This window comes from Mchenga conophoros, linkage group LG14 (assembly GCF_057382185.1).
Source record: "Mchenga conophoros isolate Kocher_MC1m ecotype Shallow Benthic linkage group LG14, M_conophoros_male_GT1.1, whole genome shotgun sequence".
Classification (NCBI taxonomy): Eukaryota; Metazoa; Chordata; class Actinopteri; order Cichliformes; family Cichlidae; genus Mchenga; species Mchenga conophoros.
Window position 1 is genome coordinate 14,895,868 of NC_140539.1, and position 26,229 is coordinate 14,922,096.

General features: G+C 40.0%; 1 protein-coding gene across 1 annotated transcript; it reads right to left on the minus strand.

Moving 5' to 3' along the window:
* Nucleotides 1–2,603: 2,603 nt before the first annotated feature.
* Nucleotides 2,604–24,835, minus strand: LOC146559466 (uncharacterized). Its single transcript, XM_085244333.1, has 6 exons — nt 24,745–24,835; nt 6,257–6,453; nt 6,034–6,142; nt 5,339–5,756; nt 4,514–4,673; nt 2,604–2,665 (listed from the first exon to the last, which is right to left on the minus strand). The coding sequence occupies exons 1-6, from the start codon at nt 24,798–24,800 to the stop codon at nt 2,604–2,606; spliced, it is 1,002 nt and encodes a 333-aa protein (XP_085100459.1). The 5' UTR covers nt 24,801–24,835.
* Between the last annotated feature and the right edge of the window lie 1,394 nt (nt 24,836–26,229).

A 26,229-nucleotide genomic window follows, 5' to 3' on the forward strand; every position in this document is an offset into this window, starting at 1 on the left:
TTACACCCAACCCCTTATATCAAGTTGATTTCCTTCACAAAAATGATATATTCCACATATAACTGCTACCCAAGAGTGTAGTGTGTACTCACTCCTGTAACAAAATAGTTCCGACTTCCAGTATCTGATCTCCGGAATTCCATGAAAGACAAAGGTAGACACTCATTAGATGACTCAAATGCTGATAAATAAGCATTGCGCCAAATTATTATGAGATCACTTTAGATGACAGAAAAATTATACGTCAATTCTCAGTTTCATCGTACGTATTTTTTTTCGTAACAATTAGTTTAAACACGTTTTTAAAACTATTGTTTTTGTAAATTATTTATATCTCCTGTTGAACTCAACTCTAGACACCTGTTTGTCCGTAACATATACAAAGGCAATACATCAAATCTGGTGTTAGTTATTTAGTTGATAGTATTAATTTAAGTTAATTCACGTTAAAAACTGCCGTAACTGCCCAGTCAACACACATATGTGGGGCCCAAATAGGGAGCAGCAGGGCTAATATTTGGGGCCCACTTGGGAAACCCAACTGGGGTCCAGCTAATTTTGTCCTCAGTTTCCATGGTGGCCCCAAATGTGTTTGCCCACATAGGTTAATGACGGGCCCTGGATGGGCCCCAAATCCGGCCCAGCGAATAAACAAGTGTGGGACCCAGATGGGTAGAAGTGGGTCTGATAGTTGGGGCCCACTTGGGTTACCCACCTGGGACCCAGCTACTTTTTCCTCAGTTTTCATGGTGGCCCCAAGTGTGTTTGCCCAGATGGGTTAATGATGGGCCCCGGATGGGTCCCAAATCAGGCCCAGCCAACAAACGAGTGTGAGGCCCAGATGGGTAGAAGCAGGTCTGATATTTGGGGCCCACCTGGGTTACCCACCTGGGACCCAGCTACTTTTGTCCTCAGTTTCCATGGCGGCCCCAAGTGTGTTTGCCCAGATGGGTTAATGGCGGGCCCTGGATGGGCCCCAAATCAGGCCCAGCCAATAAACAAGTGTGGGACCCAGATGGGTAGAAGCGGGTCTGATATTTGGGGCCCACCTGGGTTACCCACCTGGGACCCAGCTACTTTTTCCTCAGTTTCCATGGTGGCCCCAAATGTGTTTGCCCAGATGGGTTAATGATGGGCCCCAAATCAGATCCAACCAAAAAAACATGTGTGGGGCCCATATGCATAGAAGCGGGTCTGATATTTGGGGCCCACCTGGGACCCAGCTACCTTTGTCCTCAGCTTCCATGGTGGCCCCAAATGTGTTTGCCCAGATGGGTTAATGATGGGCCCCAAATCAGATCCAACCAAAAAAAACATGTGTGGGGCCCATATGCATAGAAGCGGGTCTGATATTTGGGGCCCCCCTGGGTTACCCACCTGGGACCCAGCTACTTTTGTCCTCAGTTTCCATGGTGACCCCAAATGTGTTTGCCCAGATGGGTTAATAATGGGCCCCAAACCAGATCCAATCAAAAAAACACGTGTGGGGCCCATATGCATAGAAGTGGGTCTGATATTTGGGGCCCACACGGGTTACCCACCTGGGACCCAGCTATTTTTGTCCTCCATTTCCATGGTGGCCCCAAGTGTGCTTGCCCAGATGGGATTTTGGATAATACAGTAAGCTAAAATTTAAATCACCTGTACAACAAAGTCAGTTTATCGTTTTTATTAATACTGATTAATATGAAATTTTAAAACAGTATGCAGTATAACAGTAATTTTTTATATACTATACAAATATTTTTTTTTGTTTAGAGAACATGTTGACAAAAAAGGTCCCTAGTATACACAAAACAATAACAAATCAATGTTATACAGTTTAAAAGAAAAAGAAATGCACTGAAACACAGCTTCTCACTCATTCACTGATCCATTGGTCCTGAAAAAAAGTGCACTTTTTCACAAATAACATCAGATTTGCAATACTACTGGAGTTGTTTTGAAAGTTATGCTGAACAAGTTGTTTGACCTCCTACATTGAACTCTTTGAAGACCATGAGTATCCATGGTAACAGAAAAGCTATTTACAAAAGGATTAACCAAGTAGACACTCAAAAATCAAATTAAAAGACATCTACATAGTTACATTGATAAGTGTTGTGGGGTGTCTCAGTGATGGACAAAGCTTAGAACAGGCACGTGGTTAACCAGTTGCATGGTGCAGAAACAATCACCTCATAGTAAACACAAAACAGAATGGATGATTGTGGATTTCAGGGGGAACAGGAGTAAACAAAGCACGGTTTACATGCTGAGAGACGAGGGAGAAGACTGGAAATGTAACAACGACTACATCTACCAAGGAGAGAACAGATTCTACTTCTTGAGGTGTGTGCTGGATGGGCACCGAAGATTTTCATGTAAAACAAAAATAGGGCCATCAGATAAAGTTTGGGAACTACTACTTTAATGTCTGCACCAAGATGTGGAATATCTTCTACAAGTCTCTTGTGGAAATTCCAATCTGCTTCCCAGCCATTTGTTAGGGCAGCAGTATCAGAGTCTGTGAGTTTGAAGTCACACTGGTGACACACTGGTAAAGAAGGCTGGCGCTGGAGTTCCTGGAGCTGATTGTGCAAGGAAGAATATTGCACAAACTGCTAAACATAACTGGAAATTGAGGAACCAAAAAATGGTTTAGTGAGAGCCGTCTTCAAGTATGCTGCAAACCAGAGAGAAATATGTGGTCATTCCTGGCAGCAGCCATCACCCTCCAGAACAACCTGAGCTGATGAGCCCCCCCCCCAAAAAAAACAACCCAAACATAATTTCCCTCAATAATAAAGTATTTCTAATTAATTTCATCTCCACAGTCTATCTAAACCGAGTCACTAAGGTATACCTCTCTTGCACGCGACACTGTGCCCTTGCTAGGGCTGCTCGATTATGGCAAAAATGATAATCACGATTATTTTCACTGGAATTGAGATCTCGATTATTTGACGATATTTATTTAACCCTTTAAGACCTACTATAGAACTAAGTCCGCCAGAGCTTATATTATTTTTTTACATGTTGTAGTGCCATTTGTGGGAGCATTTTAATTTGCTATGCAACTGTTATAGCCCATATTTTAATAATATGTATGCATTAAGTCCATAGTAACTACATTAATTGCAAAAAAGTGCAATAAACTACAAAAAAAATTGAAAATCATTTTTGTTTTTTTTACATATATTTCTACTTGGAGAAATTTAAGAGGCTTATCCCTCAAAACTTTAAATACAAAAAAGTTGCAAAAAATAGTTTACAACAACAGGAAATTTATTTTGAGTGTCTTCATAGTTTTATTTTGGAGATACAGCAATTTTTATATACTGCAGGAAAAACGAAAAAACAATCCTATGATGCAAATTTGCAAAGAAAACAGCATGTGCATCAAAATAAACTATTTCCAGCAGTGCAATTCGAGTTCTAAGCATCTCAGAAACTATTCAGAAAAGTCAAACATGACCAGTATAGGCTTTTAAGGCCTACGAGTAAAAAATGACGTCACTTCCGGTTTCGGGCAGGAAATGGCGGATATGCGGTAGTTCGCGCTGACCTCTGTTTCAATGTGGGAAGTGTTACGAATAGCTGATCGGATCGGCAAAGCGTGTTTCTGGAATATTGTGTTTTTGTTGCTGCAAGCGCTTTTTATGCAGTTTTTGCAAAGCTTTATGTGGAAGGAAACCGTGACCGAGGACAAGCTGATGGCATCAGATGTAAGTACAACTCCTCCGGGTTATTGCGCTAGCTTACACGGTTCCGGTCCTACAGGGATTTAAAAATAGTTACACAAAACGGAGCGTGCTGCTCGACCGGCTTTAAAGGGTTAACAATGACTTTAAAAAATAATATAAAATAGTGTGCAACACCACTGAAGTTTTTTTTTTACCTCTCTTTTCAGCCAACGGCAGTCACTCTCTCCTCTCCAAATAACTTCTGCTTAGCTTTCCGAGCTTCCCTCGGGTCCTCTTAATCAGCGGTCTCCAACCTTTTTTGCGCCACGGACCAGTTTATGCCCGACAATATTTTCACGGACCGGCCTTTAAGGTGTCGCGGATAAATGAGGGAGGGGCTAATAATCGGCTCCGTCATTTTTAATGATCGTTGAAAGCCCAGATCGTAATCGTGATTAAAATTCGATTAATTGAGCAGCCCTAGCCCTTGCCATGCGATTTCCTCCTCTATCTCTTGTACCAATAAACCACTTAGATGCTGCCTTTTCTGCCTCTTTTCTGGTAATCTGGCTTGTAAGAGCATTTTTTTTCAAGCTGCCTGTAAAGCACAGATATTGACCACAAGAAAGTGAGACTTTATTACTGAATCTAGACACAGCTGTAATTCTCTTTTTTTTGTTACATACTTATATTTATACTGTGACACAGCATAAGATGTCACATAAATGTTGAACCAAAGTATAAAAACCTTAAGTCAGTGATTAAATTGATTGGAAGACTGACTACAGCTGAAGTGAGCATCTGTTATTCAAACATCAACAAAATATCTTACAAACTAATGAGCTTACCATATAGCACTTCAAAAATTTTAAGCCCTCGAAATTCCCGCTTTCCATGGTGCCCAACGAAGTTATATTGCCTGGATAGAGCATTGTCCATAATGAAAGCCATCATTCTTCTGGTGGCTTCATCAACAGTGCTCCCTCCGATCTCTGCCACAACAGCAACCTTAGGACACACAAGGACAATAATTTTACTGACAGTAGTACCATCAGTCACACCTAAAAGAAAACCTGCATAGCTACACAGTAATTAGGCTTAAATGCAAAGAGCTAAATGACTGATCCACCAAAAGTATTTTCTTAAGGTTTGGCGTGGCACAACTTGTAAAGTACAACTTATTTTATTTTCAAAAACAGCAACTTTTGTGAAGCTCACCTTCCACTACTTCATTGAACTGACCATGTTTGAACAAACACCAACTTTCCTTGATCATGGTAAATGGCCTGTATTTATATAGCGCTTTACTAGTCCCTAAGGACCCCAAAGCGCTTTACATATCCAGTCATCCACCCATTCACACACGCATTCACACACTGGTGATGGCAAGCTACATTGTAGCCACAGCCACCCTGGGGCGCACTGACAGAGGCGAGGCTGCCGGACACTGGCGCCACTGGGCCCTCTGACCACCACCAGTAGGCAACGGGTTAAGTGTCTTACCCAAGGACACAATGACCGAGACTGTCCAAGACGGGGCTCGAACCGGCAACCTTCCGATTACAAGGCGAACTCCCAACTCTTGAGCCACGATCGCCCGTCATAACTGCTAGCATAAAACGCAGATTGAGGCATTAATCAATGACTATTGTTATTACATCATTATTATTTACCACTTCTTTCAGGAAGACAGGGTCTATCAGTTTTTGCTCCAATACTTCCACGTCTGCGACTGTCCGGAGAGGAAAAACAGCACCCTCGGGTAATACTGCAGCAACTGGTCCATCACGTTGTTTGAGGAGAGACTGTAGCATTCGACTTTGGATCCTCTGAGTCTCCTTAATGTCTTCCAGGAGGGTTAGAACACGTACAAACATGCTGGTATTGGTGGCTTGTACAAGTTGTCTTGGAACTGGTTGTGAAACCACAGGTGAAGGAGTTGAGGGTGGTGGTAGCTGAACAAATGGATGAGTGATGTTCTGGTGGGGAGTTTCACTTGAATGTCTATTCTCCATTGCTGATGGTGATGAGGTCTCTGGCTGTTCCGCAGCGTTGTCCCAATCCTCATCCGAGCTTGACTGGATCACTGGCCTTAAAATGAATTTTAAAAAATATTAAAAAACCCCACAAACAATTTAGTTACTGGTTAGTCCTACAAACTAAAAATATTAATGTATAGTCCGGCATCAAAAGGAGTCTAAAACTGATTTTTAAAAGTCAAAAAGTTACAAAGTGCTATTTTAAGATCATATCTAAATCTGGTGAGCAGCAATGGTCTGCTAAAGACACTGTCAATTTTTTTTTTGTTTTTCTTATAATCACCACGATAAATTGTTGCTTTTAAGGCGTTTTTAAGAAACATAATTACCTCCTTTTCCGCTTCCCTTTTCCCAATCTGCTTCCAGAATCCGACTCAGTCTGCAGATCAGAGGTTGCTTCAGACCTCCGCAGTTTCACCCTGGCATTTTCATAGTTTTCTGTAAATTTTTGACATACATCAACAAAATGTTGTTAGTGAAATTACAGGGAAATTTTTTGTTCTGTCTTTAATGACAGAATATTTGGTAGCAATAAATAAAAATGCTTCTTACCAGCTTTCCCCAAGATGTGAACTCTGTACTGTGACCAGTTTGTATCTGGAGTAACTCCATCCTTTACAGCCTTATTGATATTGACTCTCCCTGGTGGCCAGAAACAAGAATCTTCCGCTGGTCCTGTAAACCACTTGCAAGGAATTATGGATACACCTCCACCATCCAGAAAATCAACAACTGCAAATGGTAGCATGCTGGTGAGAAAGCAAAAAGAAGCCAACTAGTACAGCAGTGGCAATGCCATATATCCAGACTTCACTGGCAAAAGCACCATTTTCTGTTTTAATTCATCAAGTAATACAAGATGCATTTGTTTAGACAGATTTGAAACAAAGTAAATTCCAAGGCATGTTGAGTCCAATGGATAGCTGAAAAAGGCATTACAGTTTTCAAAGATAGATATTTTTCTTTAGATATTTAGAAGTCAATGTGGGCAAAGATCTACTTCTATATAATAAGCTCTAGTACATCAATCTTTATTATTTTCAGCTCATGATTTATTTCCATTTTTCAGCAAAGCAGCCTTTGAACTATACACAGCACCTGCAAAGGGAGTTTTTCCTTCCCATTGTCACCAAAGTGCTTGCTCATAGGGGGTCATATGATTGTTGGATTTTTCTCTGTATGTATTATTGTAGGGTCTACCTTACAGTATAAAACACCTTGAGGCGACTGATGTTGTGATTTAGTGCCGTATAAATAAAACTGAATTGAATTGAACCATCTCACAAGCTTACTCACAATTAGGGGTAGGTTTCAATAACTGATTTTCCGATTAAAATCGATTTTAGTTTGAATTAAGTGCTATGGATTCATTAAAATCCTGAATTGACTTTTAAATTTAAATGTACTTTGCCAGAAACGCCAGAATCTCAGGCTACGTCCACACGAACACGGGTATGTTTGAAAACGCAGATAGTTTCTATGCGTTTGGGCCTTTCCTCCACATGTAAACGGCGTTTTGGGTCACTGAAAACAGAGATTTTTAAAAACTCCTGCCAGGGTGGAGATTTTCGAAAACTCAGTTTTTGTGTTTAAGTATGGATGAGGAAAACGCAGATTTAGTCACGCAACGTCAAAGATGTGTGCCGTTTTTGACGTCACGCTGTGCGCCACGTTATTGTTTACATGAGATTAATTTCTACAATAAATAAATACTGTTGCTGTTAATCTTACCATCTGCAGTGTTTACATGCTTACATATACACATGCAGTTACTGTCCCTGCATTTAGAAAGACAGAGGCGTCAGAGTGAACTTCTGCATTGAACACAGACGCTCTCACAACCCAAAATCCCGACATCAGTTTTGAATAAATGTTTTTTTTTTTTAAATTAAACTACTTATGCTGTATGCATTTTGTTCATTCCTAAGTTGCGAGTCTACATCAGCCAAAATATTGTCTTTAGCTAATAACATTTGAAATGATGAAGGCACTTGAAAAGTAACACAAAATTAGCTGCCTTTTCAGAAAAATACAAAAACTTTTCAGAAGTACTTAAAGTTTTGTGAGGGCACAAAACCCTGTTTACTCTTTCCCTCCTAGGCTTCTAGACTTCTGATTGGCCAACATTTAGTTTTTAGCATTTACATGTGGACGGAGATATTTGTTCAAAACTGCACGTGTGGACTGGACTTTTTGTTTGTTTGTTTGTTTGTGTTTAAACAAAAAGGTAAAATCTCTGTTTTCAAAAAGACCCCTGTACGTGTGGACATACAGTGGGGTAAAAAAGTATTTAGTCATCCACCGATTGTGCAAGTTCCCCCACTTAAAATGATGACAGAGGTCAGTAATTTGCACCAGAGGTACACTTCAACTGTGAGAGACAGAATGTGGAAAAAAAAATCCATGAATCCACATGGTAGGATTTGTAAAGAATTTATTCGTAAATCAGGGTGGAAAATAAGTATTTGGTCAATAATAAAAATACAACTCAATACTTTGTAACATAACCTTTGTTGGTAATAACAGAGGTCAAATGTTTACTATAGGTCTTTACCAGGTTTGCACACACAGTAGCTGGTATTTTGGCCCATTCCTCCATGCAGATCTTCTCGAGAGCAGTGATGTTTTGGGGCTGTCGCCGAGCAACACGGACTTTCAACTCCCGCCACAAATTTTCTATGGGGTTGAGGTCTGGAGACTGGCTAGGCCACTCCACGACTTTCAAATGCTTCTTACGGAGCCACTCCTTTGTTGCCCGGGCGGTGTGTTTTGGATCATTGTCATGTTGGAAGACCCAGCCTCGTTTCATCTTCAAAGTTCTCACTGATGGAAGGAGGTTTTGGCTCAAAATCTCACGATACATGGCCCCATTCATTCTGTCCTTAACACGGATCAGTCGTCCTGTCCCCTTGGCAGAAAAACAGCCCCATAGCATGATGCTTCCACCCCCATGCTTCACAGTAGGTATGGTGTTCTTGGGATGCAACTCAGTATTCTTCTTCCTCCAAACACGACGAGTTGAGTTTATACCAAAAAGTTCTACTTTGGTTTCATCTGACCACATGACATTCTCCCAATCCTCTGCTGTATCATCCATGTGCTCTCTGGCAAACTTCAGACGGGCCTGGACATGCACTGGCTTCAGCAGCGGAACACGTCTGGCACTGCGGGATTTGATTCCCTGCCGTTGTAGTGTGTTACTGATGGTGACCTTTGTTACTTTGGTCCCAGCTCTCTGCAGGTCATTCACCAGGTCCCCCCGTGTGGTTCTGGGATCTTAGCTCACCGTTCTCATGATCATTTTGACCCCACGGGATGAGATCTTGCGTGGAGCCCCAGATCGAGGGAGATTATCAGTGGTCTTTCTGATGATTGCTCCCACAGTTGATTTTTTCACACCAAGCTGCTTGCCTATTGTAGATTCACTCTTCCCAGTCTGGAACAAATCAACAACACCTCAAATCAAGAACACCTATATTTTATTTGCTTTTTCTGGAAAAATGAGAACAATGGCAAGAAAAATGATGATGTCTTCTACAGAAATAGAGTGCTCACTGATCTGCCTCTCTGACTGCTGTGCATGCTCCTAACACAGGGACAAAAACTGAGGAATGAAGCTAATAAAGACAACACCAAAGCAGTTTTGGTTGCTCTGATAGTGAAAATACCCTCCCGTATTCCTCTTAAAAAATTAGAACTTTGTTAATTTGGTCTAATACAGTCCTTTATTAATACTAATCATAGAGAAAAACCAAGATAATGTTTAAGTACAACTTGATGTTAAGTACACGCAGTAATTAATTTTGGTGCTAGTTAAGCAGTATACAGGACACCAGACAATGCTTTCAAACTGTGAAAATTGGCTAAATCCAACATTACGTAAAAATTTCAACTAGCTTAGCCTTGCTTGAGTGCTAGGAAAAAGTTCGCCAGCACTTGTGCCATACATTACTTTGCAGCATCATAACTTTGTAAACATTTCATTTATACTCATTCAAATTAAGTCAAAAAAGTTCTTACCCTTAGTGCAGATAAGTCCGTAGCTCAAAGATTAGTGATGTGCGATACCACTGATTTCCTTTCCGATCCGATACCAAGTAATATTCAGGGTGGTATCGACGATACTGATCCGATACCGAAATTATAGCATCATAATGATTACAGGACATCAGATTACTTGTTCTTATCACTTAATACATTCATAATACATTCATAATCTTCATACATTCTTATATATTTCTATACTGTGTATTTTGTTGTACAGTTATTTTATTTTCAACTTTAATTTATATATTTTATCTTGTTCTTTCCCAGTTAAATTTACCCTTCATTCTAATTTGTTGTTTTACAGTTATTTCATTTTTAACTTTCATTTTTATATTTTATTTTATTCCTTCCTAGTTAAATTGACCCTTTTTAATTTTCATATTTATTTCCTATCTTATTCATAGCCTTTTTTTTTTCTTTAGGTCACGAGCAGTTGTGTAAGCATTTCACTGCATATCATACTGTGTATGACTGTGTATGTGACAAATAAAATTTGAATTTGAATTTAATAATGTAGGATTCATCATATAGAAATAAAAAAAAAATGAAGTTGTGCGCTATTTGAAATGTTGCCTGCCTGCAGCACTAAAGGACCCGTGAGAGACGTCTGTCTCGCCCTAGCAGCACCTGTCCCTCTCCTCCTCTTCAGTTCATCTCAACATACTGTAACAGCCGTTATGGTGTGGTGTCCCTTTAAGACACCCAAGTCGAGGGTTGATGGTGTCATCAGTGTGTGCCACTGCTCTCTCGCTCTCTCTCTCTGTGATTATGAGGACACGTGCCTTCACGCTCGTGCTTAACGAGGGACGGACTTATGTTTTCTTTTCGAGACCCTTTTTTTTGTTTTGTTTGCAGCGCTTGGGTTGTATGAACGCTGGGCATTTTGTTGTTGAGCCGCAGCCGTTCAGCCGGTCTTTTATACGGTTGCTGAAGAATGCGTATTAAAGAACCACCGTGGATTACTGATACCAGTGTGGGTGTGTATCCTTCCGCCTAGCCTGCTAGGTGTTTTGCCGCCTCTTCTCAACCACACAAAACAACCCAACGTTACAATACGCTCGTCATATTCTGTGATATGGTTTACTCTGAGGTGTTTGACAAGGTTAGTGATTTTGCCACAATTGTGGCATACATGCCAACCCTCCCAATTTTTCCGGGAGAATCCCAAATTTCAGTGCCCCTCCCGAAAATCTCCCTTAGCCACCATTCTCCCGGATTTCTCCCGATTTTCCACCCGGACAACAAAATTGAAAAACCATATCGCAGAATTCATAGCGCGGCCCAGCCAATTCCAGTTTCCAACAACGGCGGCAGCGACTTAGTTTTAATATTAGTCTTATTTGTCTTTCTGGGTCGCAAAAAAACTTTTAACATGTTTTCAGGTGAGAATGTAGCTGTGTAAACTTCAAATATCTGAGCTGACTCACACATTGTTTTCAAACCCCCGTGGTCTTTCACTACTCGGGTTAAACATAAGTCACTTTGATAACTTAAAAATGTTATTGTTTGGCTTTTTCAGTGTTTTATTTGTTCGTGAGTAAATCGGTTTGGATGAGATTAAAGTTATTAGATTAGATTAAATAAAATTTAACTTTATTAATCCCTCGGGAGGGTTCCTCCGGGGTTTTCACACAGCTGAATAAACGCCAAACAGAAAACTAATTAAACAAAGTGAAACGGTCGAGAGTTTACGTCAGTGCCCAGTTATATTTTAGATAGCAAGGAGCAGACGGCAGAGTTTCACTCCACCGAGGGAGCTCGTGACCTACTACCCAGCTTTCTTTAGACCGCGAAGGCCGGGTCCTCAGGTAGAAGCAGCCTCTGAATTTGGACACCCCGCTGTTTCCGGACATTTAACGTATTTTATCCGATAAATAAACACTGTAAAATGTATTTATCCCCCCCCAACAGCCCTTTTGAATATCTCCATAGTGTGGCCACAACACCTCATGTTTTTGCCACATGTATCACAAACCACGTCTCAGCTTTTGTGGAGGTAAAATACGTTCGCACATGACTCCAATTATGCTCAGCCATTGTTGTGAGTGCGCGCGCCAAGGGGCTGCGAGACATTTATACAGCCGTATTACGCACATGACTATGAAAGGCGGAAGAGAAAGTAGTTCCTTTGAATGTAGACAATCCGAATGTTATAGTTTCTTTCCACTGTGTTCCTGTTAATGATAAACTACAAATTTACTCTAAATTACTAAAATATCGATATTCTAATGTGAGAATCGATTCTAGAACATAAATGATTGGTATCGGAGGAATCGATATTTCAGGATCGATCCGCACATCACTATCAAAGATGCACTTAATCCAAAAATTGCCAGCTTAACTGTCAGCTTTGTCCAAGGGCGCGAAATGAAGAATGTTCCAGAATGGGGGTGACGGGTTTAAGAAAACCTCGTGATATTTCATTAAATAACGCGAGATTTCGAAAAGCACTCCTACATAGAGTGAATTTTTTTTCCCATTTAAATGTAAAACCATTTATTTTATTTTATTAAGCGTCTTTATTAAGTCACATCTGTTCTTTGTGTTTCACTTATATTAATATGTTTTATATGTATATTTTGTTATTAATTAAATATACATATGCTGCCTCTGGCATAATTTATTATCAGTTATTTCATCTTAATTCATGTTTATATTTACACATGACTAATAATTATACTTACCTAAGGTCGTTAAACTCAGTTGCCTGTTCATGCAACTTCCCATATATTACCCATATGGTGCCCATAGAACATAGCCCATCTGGGCTGTCTCAGATGGGTCCTACTTGGTTAACCCAGGTGGGTCCCAGATGGATGCCCATTGTAAGCCCATCCCCACTTGGAACCCCCATAGCCCATGTGGGGCCCACATACTGGTGTTTACTGGGTGAGGAAATTTGCCATTTTTTTAATGTCAAACGGATGCTGTTTCCAAATGTGTACCTTTCGCTTTTGGTCAAACGCGTTTGCTTACTCTTTGTAACGCGAACATCTACACAACGCAGTGCTAACGCAAAGCTAACGTTTAGCTACTTTTGCTAAGCTAAGCCCTATCCATGTTAACGATACACTTAGCAAGCAATAAAGCAGCAAACTGAATGTTAACTGTTAAAGCGCCACATTATCTGTGTCTATTGGACTCCCACCGACTCTGTCAGAGTCGAAATATATGTATTTTATTTGTTGATGATAGCTGCTACTACCTTGATCGCATCCTCCTGGGTGTGATGCCATCTTGTTTTCTGTTTGGGTCGTTTCTGGTTCCCGTGCAATCACGTGATAACAGTTATTTGTTCGTACCAGTGGGCGGCACTTGTCACCCTCACTTTTTCACCCTCTAGTTTAATTTACAAATATACAAATAGAACTATAGGCAACAGAAATAGGGAAAAACTATAATGTCCCCTACCGAACGTAAAGTGGTACGATAACTCTGTAATTTTAGTCCAAAAAAAGTCTGTTATATCTTTTTTTAGCCTCGCCTAAATGAACGTCATTTCCCGTACCTCGGTGTCTTCCGTCCGTCGCGCGCATACACAGGCCTCTTTACGACTCGGCTGGCAAAGATGGCGGATGCACAAGTATGTTCGGCAAAACGGCGTGGTGACTTTAAATCGACATATTTACACTTTAATAAACCTTTTACTCATCTAGAATTAAGTATATGTCATTATAGTGTTCTTATATTTGTTCCTGAGTCACTTCAAACTACATTTACGCGCTTATAGTCAACATTTTTTGCTCCTCTGTACTCCCTCGTGCAGCACTCAAGTAGCCGGAATGGTAGCTTGGTTAGCTTAGCGTGCTATTACTTACCATTCCCTGTTGATACGGCTTCCACTCTTTGCATGTTGTGCGTGTTAAGTCTTAGCGTGTAGGCACGTCTTCTGTAACTTGTTAGGCTGCATGTCATATTAACCACATATATTTATATATAAACATATATAAATAAAACCACTTTTTTTTTACGTTAGTAATTCCTTTTGTGCATAATTTTATATTACTGTTAATAATAAATTAATTAAAGCAACAAAACAACCTGAAGAGCCGGTTCGGAGCAGAAAGAGCCGGCTCTTTTTAGTGAGCCGAACCGAAAGAGCCGGATCTCTAAAAAGAGCCGGAAATCCCATCACTAGTCCTAAGCATCCCAGAAACGATACAGAAAGTCATAAAGTCAAACATAACTTTTATAAACACCAGTGTAGGCTCATGAGGCCCTGATGGTAAAAAACTACATTTCCACGAAAATGACGTCACTTCCGGTTTCGGGCAGGTCATGGTGGACATGCGAGAGTTCGCGCTGACGTCTATTCCAACGTAGGAAGTGTTATGAACAGCTGATCGGATTGGCAAAGCGTGTTTCTGGAATATTATGTTTTTGTTATTTTTGAAATACACCAATTTTTATATACTGCAGGAAAAACGAAAATAAATATTATAATGCAAATTTGCAAAAAAAACAACATATGCATCAAAATAAACTATTTCCAGCAGTGCAATATGAGTCCTAAGCATCCCAGAAATGACACAGAAAGTCATAAACTCAAACATAACTTTTAAAAACACCACTATAGGCTCATAAGGCCCTGATGGTAAAATACTATATTTCCGCAAAATGACGTCACTTCCGGTTTCGGGCAGGACATGGAGGACATGCGATAGATCGCGCTGATGGACGTAGGAAGTGTTACAAACAGCTGATCGGATCGGCAAAGCGCGTTTCTGGAATATTATGTTTTTGTTGCTGCAAGTGCTTTTTATCCAGTTTTTGCAAAGCTATATGTGGAAGGAAACTGTGACTTAGGACAAGCTGATGGCATAAGATGTAAGTACAACTCCTCCGGTTTCATATGCAAAAAAAATTATTGCGCTAGCTTACGTGGTTGCAGAGCTACCGGGATTTAAAAATAGTTGCGCAAAACAGAGCGTGCCACCTCCCACCGGCTTTAAAGGGTTAAAGTCCGTTTGGCTCGACACCACCGAACAGAGGCAGCAATATAACATATCTAACATTAACAGTGCAGTGAATCCTGCTTGTGCCGTGATATTCAGGACTGCAAACCGAGCAGCATCACTGACTTTCAGTTTGTTGTGTTTGTGAAATATATGACTGACTTTAATTATTCACAAAATCATCACATTCTCTGTAAGATTAAAGTCAACTATTGAACGGGCGTATATTTTGAAGTAAAGGCCTTAAAACCAAGTTAGTACAAACATCACTAATGTCACATAACTTTCCCGACATGTGGCCAACAGTAATGTTTTAATATTCTTCATTATAAAAACATTTGCGCATAAATAAGTGACATAATATTCAGTACTTACTTCTGAAAGTTTACTCTTCGTCCGCTCCACTTCCGCCGTTTTTTTTGGGTTTTTTTCGACAAAATTATCCACACCACTGCCGCGCTATGAAGTCTGGGATATGTCGGGCCATGAAGGCTACACCGACCCATCCTTAAAATTCAGGGAAATTAAGGACGCATTTGAGGGACGCATTTCGAGCAGCCTTTGAATTGGGACAGCCTTTGTTGTATCGCTGTGACGTAATCGGCTTAAAATGAAGACCCCAAAATCCGGTCATTGGTACTTCCTGGCTTGTGTAGTTACTGGGTAACAAAAGCTCAACACTGCCCCTAGTGTCCTGGAGCACTTCTGTTGTGTTTTGGAATTTGCATGTGTTTTGGATTTTGCATGTGTTTTGCAGTTTGCATGTGTTTTGGATTCTGCACGTGTTTTGGAGTTTGCATGTGTTTTGGATTTTGTACGTGTTTGGATTTTGCATGTGTTTTGGAATTTGCATGTGTTTTGGAGTTTGCATGTGTTTTGGAGTTTGTACGTGTTTTGGATTTTTCATGTGTTTTGGAGTTTGCACGTGTTTTGGATTTTGTACGTGTTTGGATTTTGCATGTGTTTTGGAATTTGCATGTGTTTTGGATTTTGCATGTGTTTTGGAGTTTGTACGTGCTTTGTCTCTAGGGGCCACCGTAAATATGTGACGTCTTGATGAATCGAGCAGATATTTGAAGTTTACACAGCACCATTCACGCATGAAAATATCTTAAAAGTTTATTTTGTGACCCAGAAAGAGTAATATTTCAAACTCCGCCACTCTGTGTTCCTCCACCACTGCCTCCTTTAGTGATGCGCGAATCATGAACGAATCGTTCAATACTCGAGAATCACTTTACTGACTCATGAATCACGATTCACGAGCCCAACTGACTCACTGACTCATCCCTGTTGATAATATATCTAGCTAATAATTAAAATTGTGGAGAAAAACACAACATCCAGTATCTTAACAAAAACATTTCTGCTCTGAACTGGAAGAAAAAACCCTGAGTAGAAGCTCACATCAAGACAATAGCTCCTCAGTTCACAGTAGCATCGATCTGCTAACATGCTAACAGCACATTTCAGACCGCTAGTCTTTGATTTTATTTATTTTCTGCTGTGTTTTACTTGCATCTATTTGAAGGAGTGAGTGTAAACACAAAATATTTTTTTATTTTATGTGCTGGAATGTGCAGGTTTAAATAGGTTTAAATGTTAAACAAATTTCTTCCAGTCAGAGAATGTTGCATATAATTACATTTTTTAAAAGATTAAAACTAATAAAACAAGTTTTATCACCTATTCAGGTTGTAATTCGTGTTTGTAAAAAGTAACTAAGTAATTAATTACTTTTGAAAATAAGTAATCAGTAAAGTAACTGGATTACTTTTTGGGGGAAGTAATTAGTTACTGATTACTTTTTTCAAGTAACTTGACCAACACTGGTGGTCTTAATGCATCATACACAAGTATAGATGAAAGTATACTTTGGAACTGACAGAAGAACAGACGTTGATCTTATAAGCACAAGAACATTTGTGGCTGGAACTTTGTACATGTCTGATGCTAGTTTACAGACATTAAAGAAAATCGTATTTTCACATTTTTATCCAAGTGGATTGATAAGTAAGCATGAAGGAAATAATACATTGAATCCATTTGCTTTGTTTTCAGTTGTGAAAAAATAGCCTGAAGTGCAGCTGCTGAGACACTCCTTCATATCAAAGCCTTGCCAAGTTCACATTTGGCTATTTTGACCCCATTTAGCCTATACATTGATTATTTTCTTCCCAAGGATAGATAATCCCAGAATCAATTCACTGCACCTTCACTAAGAAGAATACTGTATACCTTAAGAGGTCACATGCATTAAAAAATAAACTAAGAATGCATTATCCTTCTAGCATGTAAATGTTATTAATTCCCATAGCCTTGCCCCTTGGAGTGATTGAGGTGTTTACTCCGGTGCATATGTTTTATAAATCAGCAGTGGGTGAGCACCTGCTTAGTGTCCCATTCTTCCTTATTATGCCTGGCAGGGTGATAGAGCACATAGCAATAGATCAATATTCACCCTCACACACGCACACACACACCAAACAGGACACTCAGGCTCAAACAATGTGGATGCCACACCTTCCCACAGCTATGCATGGGGGGATGCATGTGAACATTAATAAACATGCACAAATAAATGCACAAGCACATTTGCATAAGGGGTTGTGCCTATTTGCCCATTTTCCAGGTTATGAGATGATTACCATCCCATTAACAACAGTTTTCCTGCCCTGCACAAACCCTCTTTATGCCATAGGTGCTATGGGGATGATGAAGCATTGTTATCAGGGGCCATGAATCATCCTCTTCCACAAATTAAACATGCAACGTCATAAACACATTATGGCAAACCTGCAGTTCAGGATAGATGTGTAGACAGGATTATGTGTGAAGGTGTCTGGGTGTATGTGTGAGTGTGGGTGTGTTTGACTGAGTGCCTAGTGTCCCAGTTAAGTGTAATAAAGCACAGGGCTAAAATAATGTGATGAGTTAAATGAGCAGACCATCCATGCATTCAAATCCCTCAATTCCCCACCCGCCATCCACCGTCTCCCTCTGTCTCTGGCTCACGGACCCTCTCTCTCGCTCTCACTTTCTCTCACACATGTATGTGTGTGTTGGGCGGGGAGTTTGGAGTTGGGCTTGGAGGTAATGTGATTCGACTGGAACGATTAATCTTGCTCAGGTGAGAGTGCGTTGGGAGAAACAGGGAGGGCAATAGGGAAAAGAGAGATGGGCAGCGATGGTAGTTTAAATATAAGTGGGGAAAGAAAAGAGAAGAGAGGGAAGCAGATGACGTATGGCTGGTGATTTCTTGTCTCCCACTCCCTTTCTGCCTCTATCTTTCTTCATAAGTTTACTACTCTTTTTTTACTCAGATCTAATCATTTCCTCCATCCTTTGATTCCATGTTACCTTTTTTCATATGCTTTTGTACAAAGGCCTGCAGTAATCAGTAGACCAACCAAATGGCAGCAACAAAATCATTTCACCTGGTAGACCTGCATACAATGCGCAGGCTTGTGCAAATACTGTAAAAGCACATTCAGGTGCACTTTATTCAAACTTTGAAGAATTTATGTGTTCAAATGCACAAAGACGCGCCATACATAGGTTTGTAAAGGCCACACTAATGTAGGGAAAGTAGAGATGTTTCAATAGGTTTAACAATGAAATCAAAAAGAGGCATTTTTATTGCTGATTTATTTCTGATTTTATTCAAGGGCAGTTTCAGTCTGTGATTTTAATTCATTTTCAGTCAAACAAGAACTTTAATTATGGCTGCTGCAAGCATTGCAAGTCCATCACTATGCATTCACCCTTTATTATTAAAGCAGGACTTCCAAAACAATTAGTATTTGAGGTTGAATAGAGAGGGGGGGAAATTAGAACACAAAAGGGAAGAGGCACTGACACACTGACCAGTTTAACAAGATTCTTTAGGTAAAAGTTCTTTTTTTTTTTTTATTTAATCAAAACTTAAGAGTTTACTTACATTTGGCAAAGTTAAGGTAATTCATAAGTATTAGAATCCCTGAGTTTAGTGGATGGAATGAAGATGAAATCTAAACTAAGAGCTAATGGTATTACTGGCTAGGGTACAGTGTTGGATCTGTGCTAATTTCTTAATTTGATTTCCCTCCTCAAATAGAGCGAGTAATTTGTTTAGGCGACCAGAATTTGCCTAATTTAGCTGGTAAGCTCCTTGGCAGCAGTAATGGGGATAAACAGCTAGAAGAAACTGCAGCCTAATCATAGTGCGTCTGTCTAAATCTTTCATTTGCACACACACATACACACACCGACACACACAAATAAACTCATGTATATTTTTTTAGTTCCTCCCCTGTCTCTACATTCCACCATAATTATCTAGTTTAAAAATTACAGCTTCATAAGGCTCAATAGCTTGCCAACTAACCTGTTAGCCAAGTCAATTTGTACAGACAAACTCACACTATGGAATTATTGGCTTTTCAAGTTTTGCAACCCATACCAATACGATATCAGTTTGATATAATGAAATCATGTAGTAGTGCTCAATCAGCCAGATAGAGTTCTTCTAGAAAAGTACAGAAAAAAAAATCTCTTTCCTCACATAAGACAATGGCCGTTATCCAACAGCTAGAATAACTTTGGTGTGTCAAGAGATAATCTCTATTAATACTGTAGCCGATGCTTTCTAAGAGGGCAAGTACACAGAGTGCACGGCATCCAATTTCGGAGCAAAGCCAGGCGATTTGAAATTGAAAGAGAAGCGGTATGTACTTTATAATGGAATACAAATGAAGGCGAATGGAAACAAGCTACAGATATAGTCCTCATAGTGATTTTATAGTTGGGATAGTACAAACACACACACACACACACCTATACGCCCACATCACTTACTCGTGTGTGGATTGATTATACACTTACAATGGGTGAAAACATATGTAGCTATATGATGAGGCAGTTTAATGTGAGTGCAGAAACATTTAATGCATTCCAGCCTCATAAACACACAAGGGTTTCTAACTGGTTGCTTGGACTCTACACACAAACACACACAGACACACAAACTCTCTCCTGTACTGCACCAGAATGTTTCTGAGCATGTTTCCCAAGATAGAGATGTGTTATATAAATACAGGCATGCTGCTAAAATCAACATTCAATAGCGCACACACGCATGCACACACTCCAACCTGCTCTCCACATTTGTGTACACATTTGCACAAACAATCAATCCCTGTATCCAGGGAGAGGAAATGCGTGTATTAAATTTAGAGATCTCCCATATGGAAAAGAAATAGTAAAAACTTATATGTGATTACTCATGAAAGTGGCCACTTTCACATTACTTTCATACATTGTTTTAGTAAGTATCCAAAACATACAAGTTTCATTATATAATTTTTCAAGGGATCTTATATCTGTTTTCACTCTTATATGCTTTTCATACAAGTTTCACACAAGACAGATACAAACTTTATAAGATTTATATATATCTTTTCCATATGGGCTGCATCAAGGCAGTATATGGTTAATAAGCTAGTTCCCCATTACAATGTGTAAGTAAAGCACTTTGAGGCATCTCTTGTTGTAATTTGGTACTGTATAAAATAAAACTTGATTGAATTGCATTGAACTGATTGTCTAAATGTGTGTTTATACTCGCTCTGCTCTGTGCTCAGGTGCTTATGTTTTCTTAGGGGAATGCCGAGCTTTCTCTCAATTACCATCCTATATCTTTCTCATCCCTCTGCTCTTCTCTGCTTCCTACCCCAATGGATTCTCCCTTTTCCTGAAGCTCCTCCATCCTTCTCTCTAGCTCCTAATACTTTTCAATAAGTGCGCTATTTTAGCTGTTAGCACGCTGATTCACCTTCATCTATACAAGCAACATGCCCAGCAGGATGTTCACACACGTATGTGGCACTTCGTGTTTTGCATCTCACAGACAAAAAGTGTGGGCGGGATGACTGACATCTAAGTTTGATTGACATATACTGTAGCCCCAAGACAGAGCAAGCCAAAGAATCCTTTCATCCTTGGTAGGCCATTCTCAGAGTTTCTGCTTTTTATCTCCATGTTCACTCTGTGCTTTCATCAAATAATGAACTCTTTCACGTTCCCTTCACTTCTCTCTCAACTGCCTGTTATTTATAGCCTTTTGTTATCTGACTTGGTGCTCTCATTTACTCTCACATATGATTTTGCTCTACACAAACTTTTCCGTCACTGTTTTAGCCTCAACACCCCCCCCCCCCCCCCCACACACACACACACACACACACACTCACACACACTTTCCCTCCTACGCCAGGTTCACGACCATACTGTTCCTCTCGAACGTTCCCTCTGTCATCTATTCATCATTATCACAAGTGATGGGTAAGCTGCAGCGGTACAATTCATAGTTGCAGAGCTGAGTGACAGCGTGTTGGCACTATTTGTGACATTCACACGTGCAAGCGGTTGATAACACGTTGCCTACCCCTTTATTTAACTGGCCACGGTTGAATGAGAAGTGGGGTTTCATTTTCACAGCGGTAACACTAAGTGGAGTTGTGGAGGAGGGAGGGCGTGTACACAAACACACACACATTACACACACGTGCGCAAACATAAATGCATGCATGAGCGAAAACTCACACATTCAATTAAACTTACATGTGCACATTTCTGGGGAGCTGTGACGCACCTGTCTTCTAGTGAGTGTATTAGTGCACACTACCTCAAAGTTAAAGGAGAGATTGCTGCTGAAAAGAATGAAACTGAACAAAGCTGGGATTTTAACAGCATTGTTCTTGTCTGAACCCCCCTAAAGAAACCTCTGGCTCTTCCTGACATGGATTTTGCTTAAAGCAAAAAGTCAAATGTTTTTGAACTCCGGTTGAACTTTGGAACTGAGTTTCCCTTAGCTTCCGTAACCCCAAAGGTAAGGAAAATAGCTCTGTGTTGCTTTAATGTCATAAATATTCAATGAGTCTTTTTTTTCCTTCATCTGCAGATCTCTGACTTTCATGTGACTTTTTCCTTTGTGTATTTCACAGGGGAGAGTTTTCAATTCTCAGCCAAAACCCGTTTGCTAAGGACATTTCTAGTGTAGAGGAAGATCAGCACCATGGATAGTTCCACACTCGCAAACAACTACAAGTACTCGATTTGCTTCATGGTTTGCGACTCGTTTCTGGCACCTGACATATTGGGAATGAAAGAATTTTGCATCACATGGATTTCATTTTTTTAGACCTCTTACAGGTGATTATTTGAAGTGAGTTTGTCTGCATACTTTGTTTTATTGGTCATATATTTTCTCCTGCTGTCTTTTGTTTTCATGCCCCTTTTTCAGACCTCTCCTGCCTATTAATTTACCTTCCAGCATTTGAGCTCAATGTTGCCCCTGTGTTTCATCACTGATTTGATTAAAGTTTTTAGGCAGGTATAAAGAAGAGCTTATGCTTCAGTCACACTGAGTAAAAACAGGACGGCACCTCTTTGCAGCTAGGAAAAACCAGCGGTTGCTCTGTGATTACACTGATTTTTTTCATGCTTGATGACAAATTGCAAGTAGCTGCGACATCCAGTTCGTCACCCAGAGGTTGAGCATGCAAACACTATCTACCTCTGGGTGAACATTTTCAGTCGCAAGGGAACTGCACAGGTTGCCTGGTGGGAGGCAACGTGTCTCCAACAATCTCCTACTTGGACTGACTGAAGTCACTCTCAGACAGAACCTGCCCACGGTGTGTCCCTTTGCAGCTCAGCTGTTTGGTATCTGGCTGTGTTCTGGTTATATTCCTCCATAAAAGCAGAGCTGGCGAGCTCCTATGTTATGTTAAACTGTCATCCTACAGCAATTACGTGACTGTTTATGGGAGTCAGAATTTCTAATTCAAACCTATGAGGTTCTGACTGGAGTCTGGTCCCCATCTTCGAAGCAATAAAGGGAATGAGATCGCAAATTCAGTGCACACGGTTGCTGTCTCCAACCACTGTTTTCCCTAGTGAGACTGTAGCTTTATACAAACCTTTGTGCATGTGCATGACTAGCACAGCTGTGTGTGTTCGTGTGTAAATGTGACACCAGAAGAGTTTTTATGGCTTCAAATGATTAATTTGAAAAGCCCCCACCCACCCCCACCCTCCATCAATTCAGAGCCCATGTCACAAGTGAAAATGATACAAATTAACGGATGAAAAGGACCTTGACAAAAGCGCTACAGTTGGTGGCCATATTTTTCTATGCGTGATGTAGACTGATTGAGGTGAAAAAGAGCAACAGCGATTGATGAGGGATGACAAGAAATGACAGATGTTGAGCTACTTGTTTATTTTTGTCATTTTATTTTGGGGCTTAATTTAAAGGTCTGTGTCAATGCAGCATTATAATATTTGGGGTTTTTTTTTTTCTTTTCAAAAGACGAAGTTTTACCCAACTCCTAAAACATCACACGATGTGTTTTAGGACTAATGTTACTTGGGTGCACAAACTCACTGCCATCTGATTCACTGAGCACCCGACGGATATGTTTATGTGTGTAAGAGTAAGAAGCTAAGCAGTTTCAGTATGATTTATGATAAGGCAGGGACTTGAGTTTCCCCTGATTTGTTTACTTTCTAACATGCCCGATCTGCCAAAACACACACACACGGTCGGACACACATGCAAATTAACACTGTCACTTTCAGAAATGAGATTGATGCGCAAGTAAACTTATTCTGAGTTGCCAACTAAATACTCTCACTGAGGATTTCAGTTAGTCTGTGGAGAAACGGAATTTATGGCTTCTTGTTAAATGCTACATGTATGAACACATGCACACTATGACTAGGCACCCTCTAACTGTAATCTTTCACCCTTTAACCTTTGAACTCAGCCAAAGTTCTCATTAGACTCAGGCAATGTTACTTTTATTAGCTCCTCTTTTCCACATATCCTCGTGAGTCATGGTGAATGCACATGAATTCTAAGAGTGAAAAAAGATCAGCGGCGAGGAAACACACACACACACAGCGAGACATCATGTTTAAAGCCATCTGGTTGCGCCAGCAGGACACAGAAGCCGCTCCTGTGTTTTCTCTCAAAGACAGACTATCTGTTTACAAGATAATATCTCTGTGTGTCCCCGTGCTATACATGCAATTCATGTACAATGGTTTAGTCTGTTTTTAAACCAGGCAATTGCCGGTCATTCTTGACAACTGCGTTATATCTTTCTAGTGTGTCTCAAATTCTCAGTAGGCATCCTTGTCTTCAATGACTTGCGTTAACCCTTTAAAACATATATGTAAAAAATATTTTAAAAAATACAGAAAAGACTAACAACAGGAACTAGTAGAATGAGATTTCACTGATGTTTATTCACACTTTTCAAGGTATTTCTGCTTTATTCGTTTCTATAGCTTGAAAGATAGTAAAAACCAGAGGAGAGATGATGGATTGCACAATATTAATTATCGACTGCAACAATAATAGGAGTAATAAACATAAAATGTGGCTACTAAAGTCACAGGTCTTCCTGTAAAATGAAAGATATTGACTTAATTTTTATTGCTTTTCATGCGTGTGCACTATTTTGTTACTAAGCACCACGTATAAGACAGGTTTTAGTTATTCAGCTGCATCTGTATTGGGCCCTAACACTCCTCCTTTACCACCTGCTCGCCTTAATCCAAACTGCTGCTACTCTGCTGCTGAACTGCTCCACATATTGTAAATCATTCTGGATCTGAGCACCTGCTAAATTTCCCCTGTGTTATTGTTAAACAGGTTGTGAAAGACAATGCCAAGTCTTATTTTTGTGCATCTCATATACTTGAAGTTGTGCAGTCGGTGAAAAACTTTGGAGAGTCACTCTGACAGATCTTCTAAAGAAATGATTACATTCGACACCAGAGCCCCTGTAAGATTATTATCATGAATAAATCATTTGAAAATATAAAATATTACACTATGTTAATCATTTTTTGGGGGATAGAAAAGACAGAAAATCCAGAGTACATGGAACACAAAGGATTTAATGTTACAATCCTTTGTGCAATCATCCAGACACTGCATTCACATACTGAATCCTAATTCAGATTTTCAGGGAATGATGTACTTACTCCCAGATGGTGACTATAGAGGACATCACACAGCCACTATAAATCCACAAGACCATCAGGAAGCCCTATTCACCAGACGTCTTATCTGAATGTTACAGCACTGAGTGTGTTAAGTCCCACACTTAAGCTCCTACACACCAGGGTTATAGGGCTGGCACTTCCCGTCACATGTTGTGTTAAATTAGACCCATGACACCTGCAGGAGGTTCTGCAGTGGCTTCTGGCATCCCAGACCGAAACTTACAGTTAAAGGGTAAAAACTGGTCAGGGTATTTCAGGAAGATTAAATTTTATTTTAAGCCTTAAAATGTTTTGTGCTTTATTTTAGGTCTGAATCTACAGTACTAATAATTATAATAAAGAGGTTTATGGATTATATTGCGTGGGTGTGTAAAAATATGAAGATGATTATGACAGGGTAATACTGCTTCAAAGTTAACCTCTTCTGTTAACTCTTTTATATTCCTGTCCCTGTAGATACATCTTGATTTAGATAGCATATATACCAGTGAATAAAAGGTGTCAGAAGATATATAGTGAAAGAGAATGATGAGAAGCAACAGCGGAGCTTTTTATTTCTGGCTTAAATGTTATGTTTATAGTTCTGTCAGGACCACTTTATTCAAAACAGGAGCGTGAGTTCATCTACAGTAATTTTATATTTGACTGTTTAGCTCTGATTTGGGATCTACCAATGCACTAAAAGGCAGCAAGACCCCTTGTACAGAGCAGAGCAGGCCTCAATACAAACTGTGGTAGAGGTAGTTTTGCAGAGGGGCTTGCAGAGTTAGCTGTAGCTGTTCTGAGGCTAGACTGTGCCCCATGCAGCATTTGTCAATAGGATGTGCACAAGGTTATCAGCTGATGTGGCACTGAGATGAGCTTGGATCGACTTTATGGACTGCTTTAACAGTGTGCTCAATTCGTTTAGAGAAATCATACAGTCATGGTCATTGTTTTATGATGTTATGTTAATTCCTCCTTCAAACTTTGCTCTTAAAAGCTAACTTTAAGGTCATGATATCGTCCAGTTGTCTAACAGTATTGGTTCCAAGAAATGCCCCTCTTACCTAAAGGATAATGACAGACAACATAAACATAAGGGAAGCACCCGTCACAATATAACCTTGGAGATATCACCTCTCATCTGGGCATGCTCCATCAGATCCAATTACAGAGACCAGGGATTAGACAGTCGGTGTGTCCTAGCTTAACATATGATGCCGAAAAGGACGCGTACAACCTGTGGCAAAGAAAAAAGGGGCAGAGGGTGAAATGTAAGGAAACAACTATTAGAAGAAGAACAAGCAGTAGCTCGGCTGAGCAAAGAGCCTCTAAAAGTCGAGTGGGTCACAAAAATAAAGAATAATTTATTTCAAGACATTTAGAGGACATTTGTGTTTAAAAAAAAAACAGTTTTACAAGTTGGATTCAGGTGGGAATGAGAAGCTGAGTGAGTTTTTCTTCAGGTAAGAAATCATAATT

What these genes read in the sequence shown, in the direction of transcription:
- LOC146559466 (XM_085244333.1), bottom strand. Translation starts at nt 24,800, where the DNA reads ATGGTCTTGTGGATTTATAGTGGCTGTGTGATGTCCTCTATAGTCACC. An exon ending in TCACATCTTGGGGAAAGCTG is followed by an intron (nt 6,143 to 6,256) that starts GTAAGAAGCATT and finishes AAAAATTTACAG; the next exon opens with AAAACTATGAAAATGCCAGG. An exon ending in AAAGGGAAGCGGAAAAGGAG is followed by an intron (nt 5,757 to 6,033) that starts GTAATTATGTTT and finishes ATTCATTTTAAG; the next exon opens with GCCAGTGATCCAGTCAAGCT.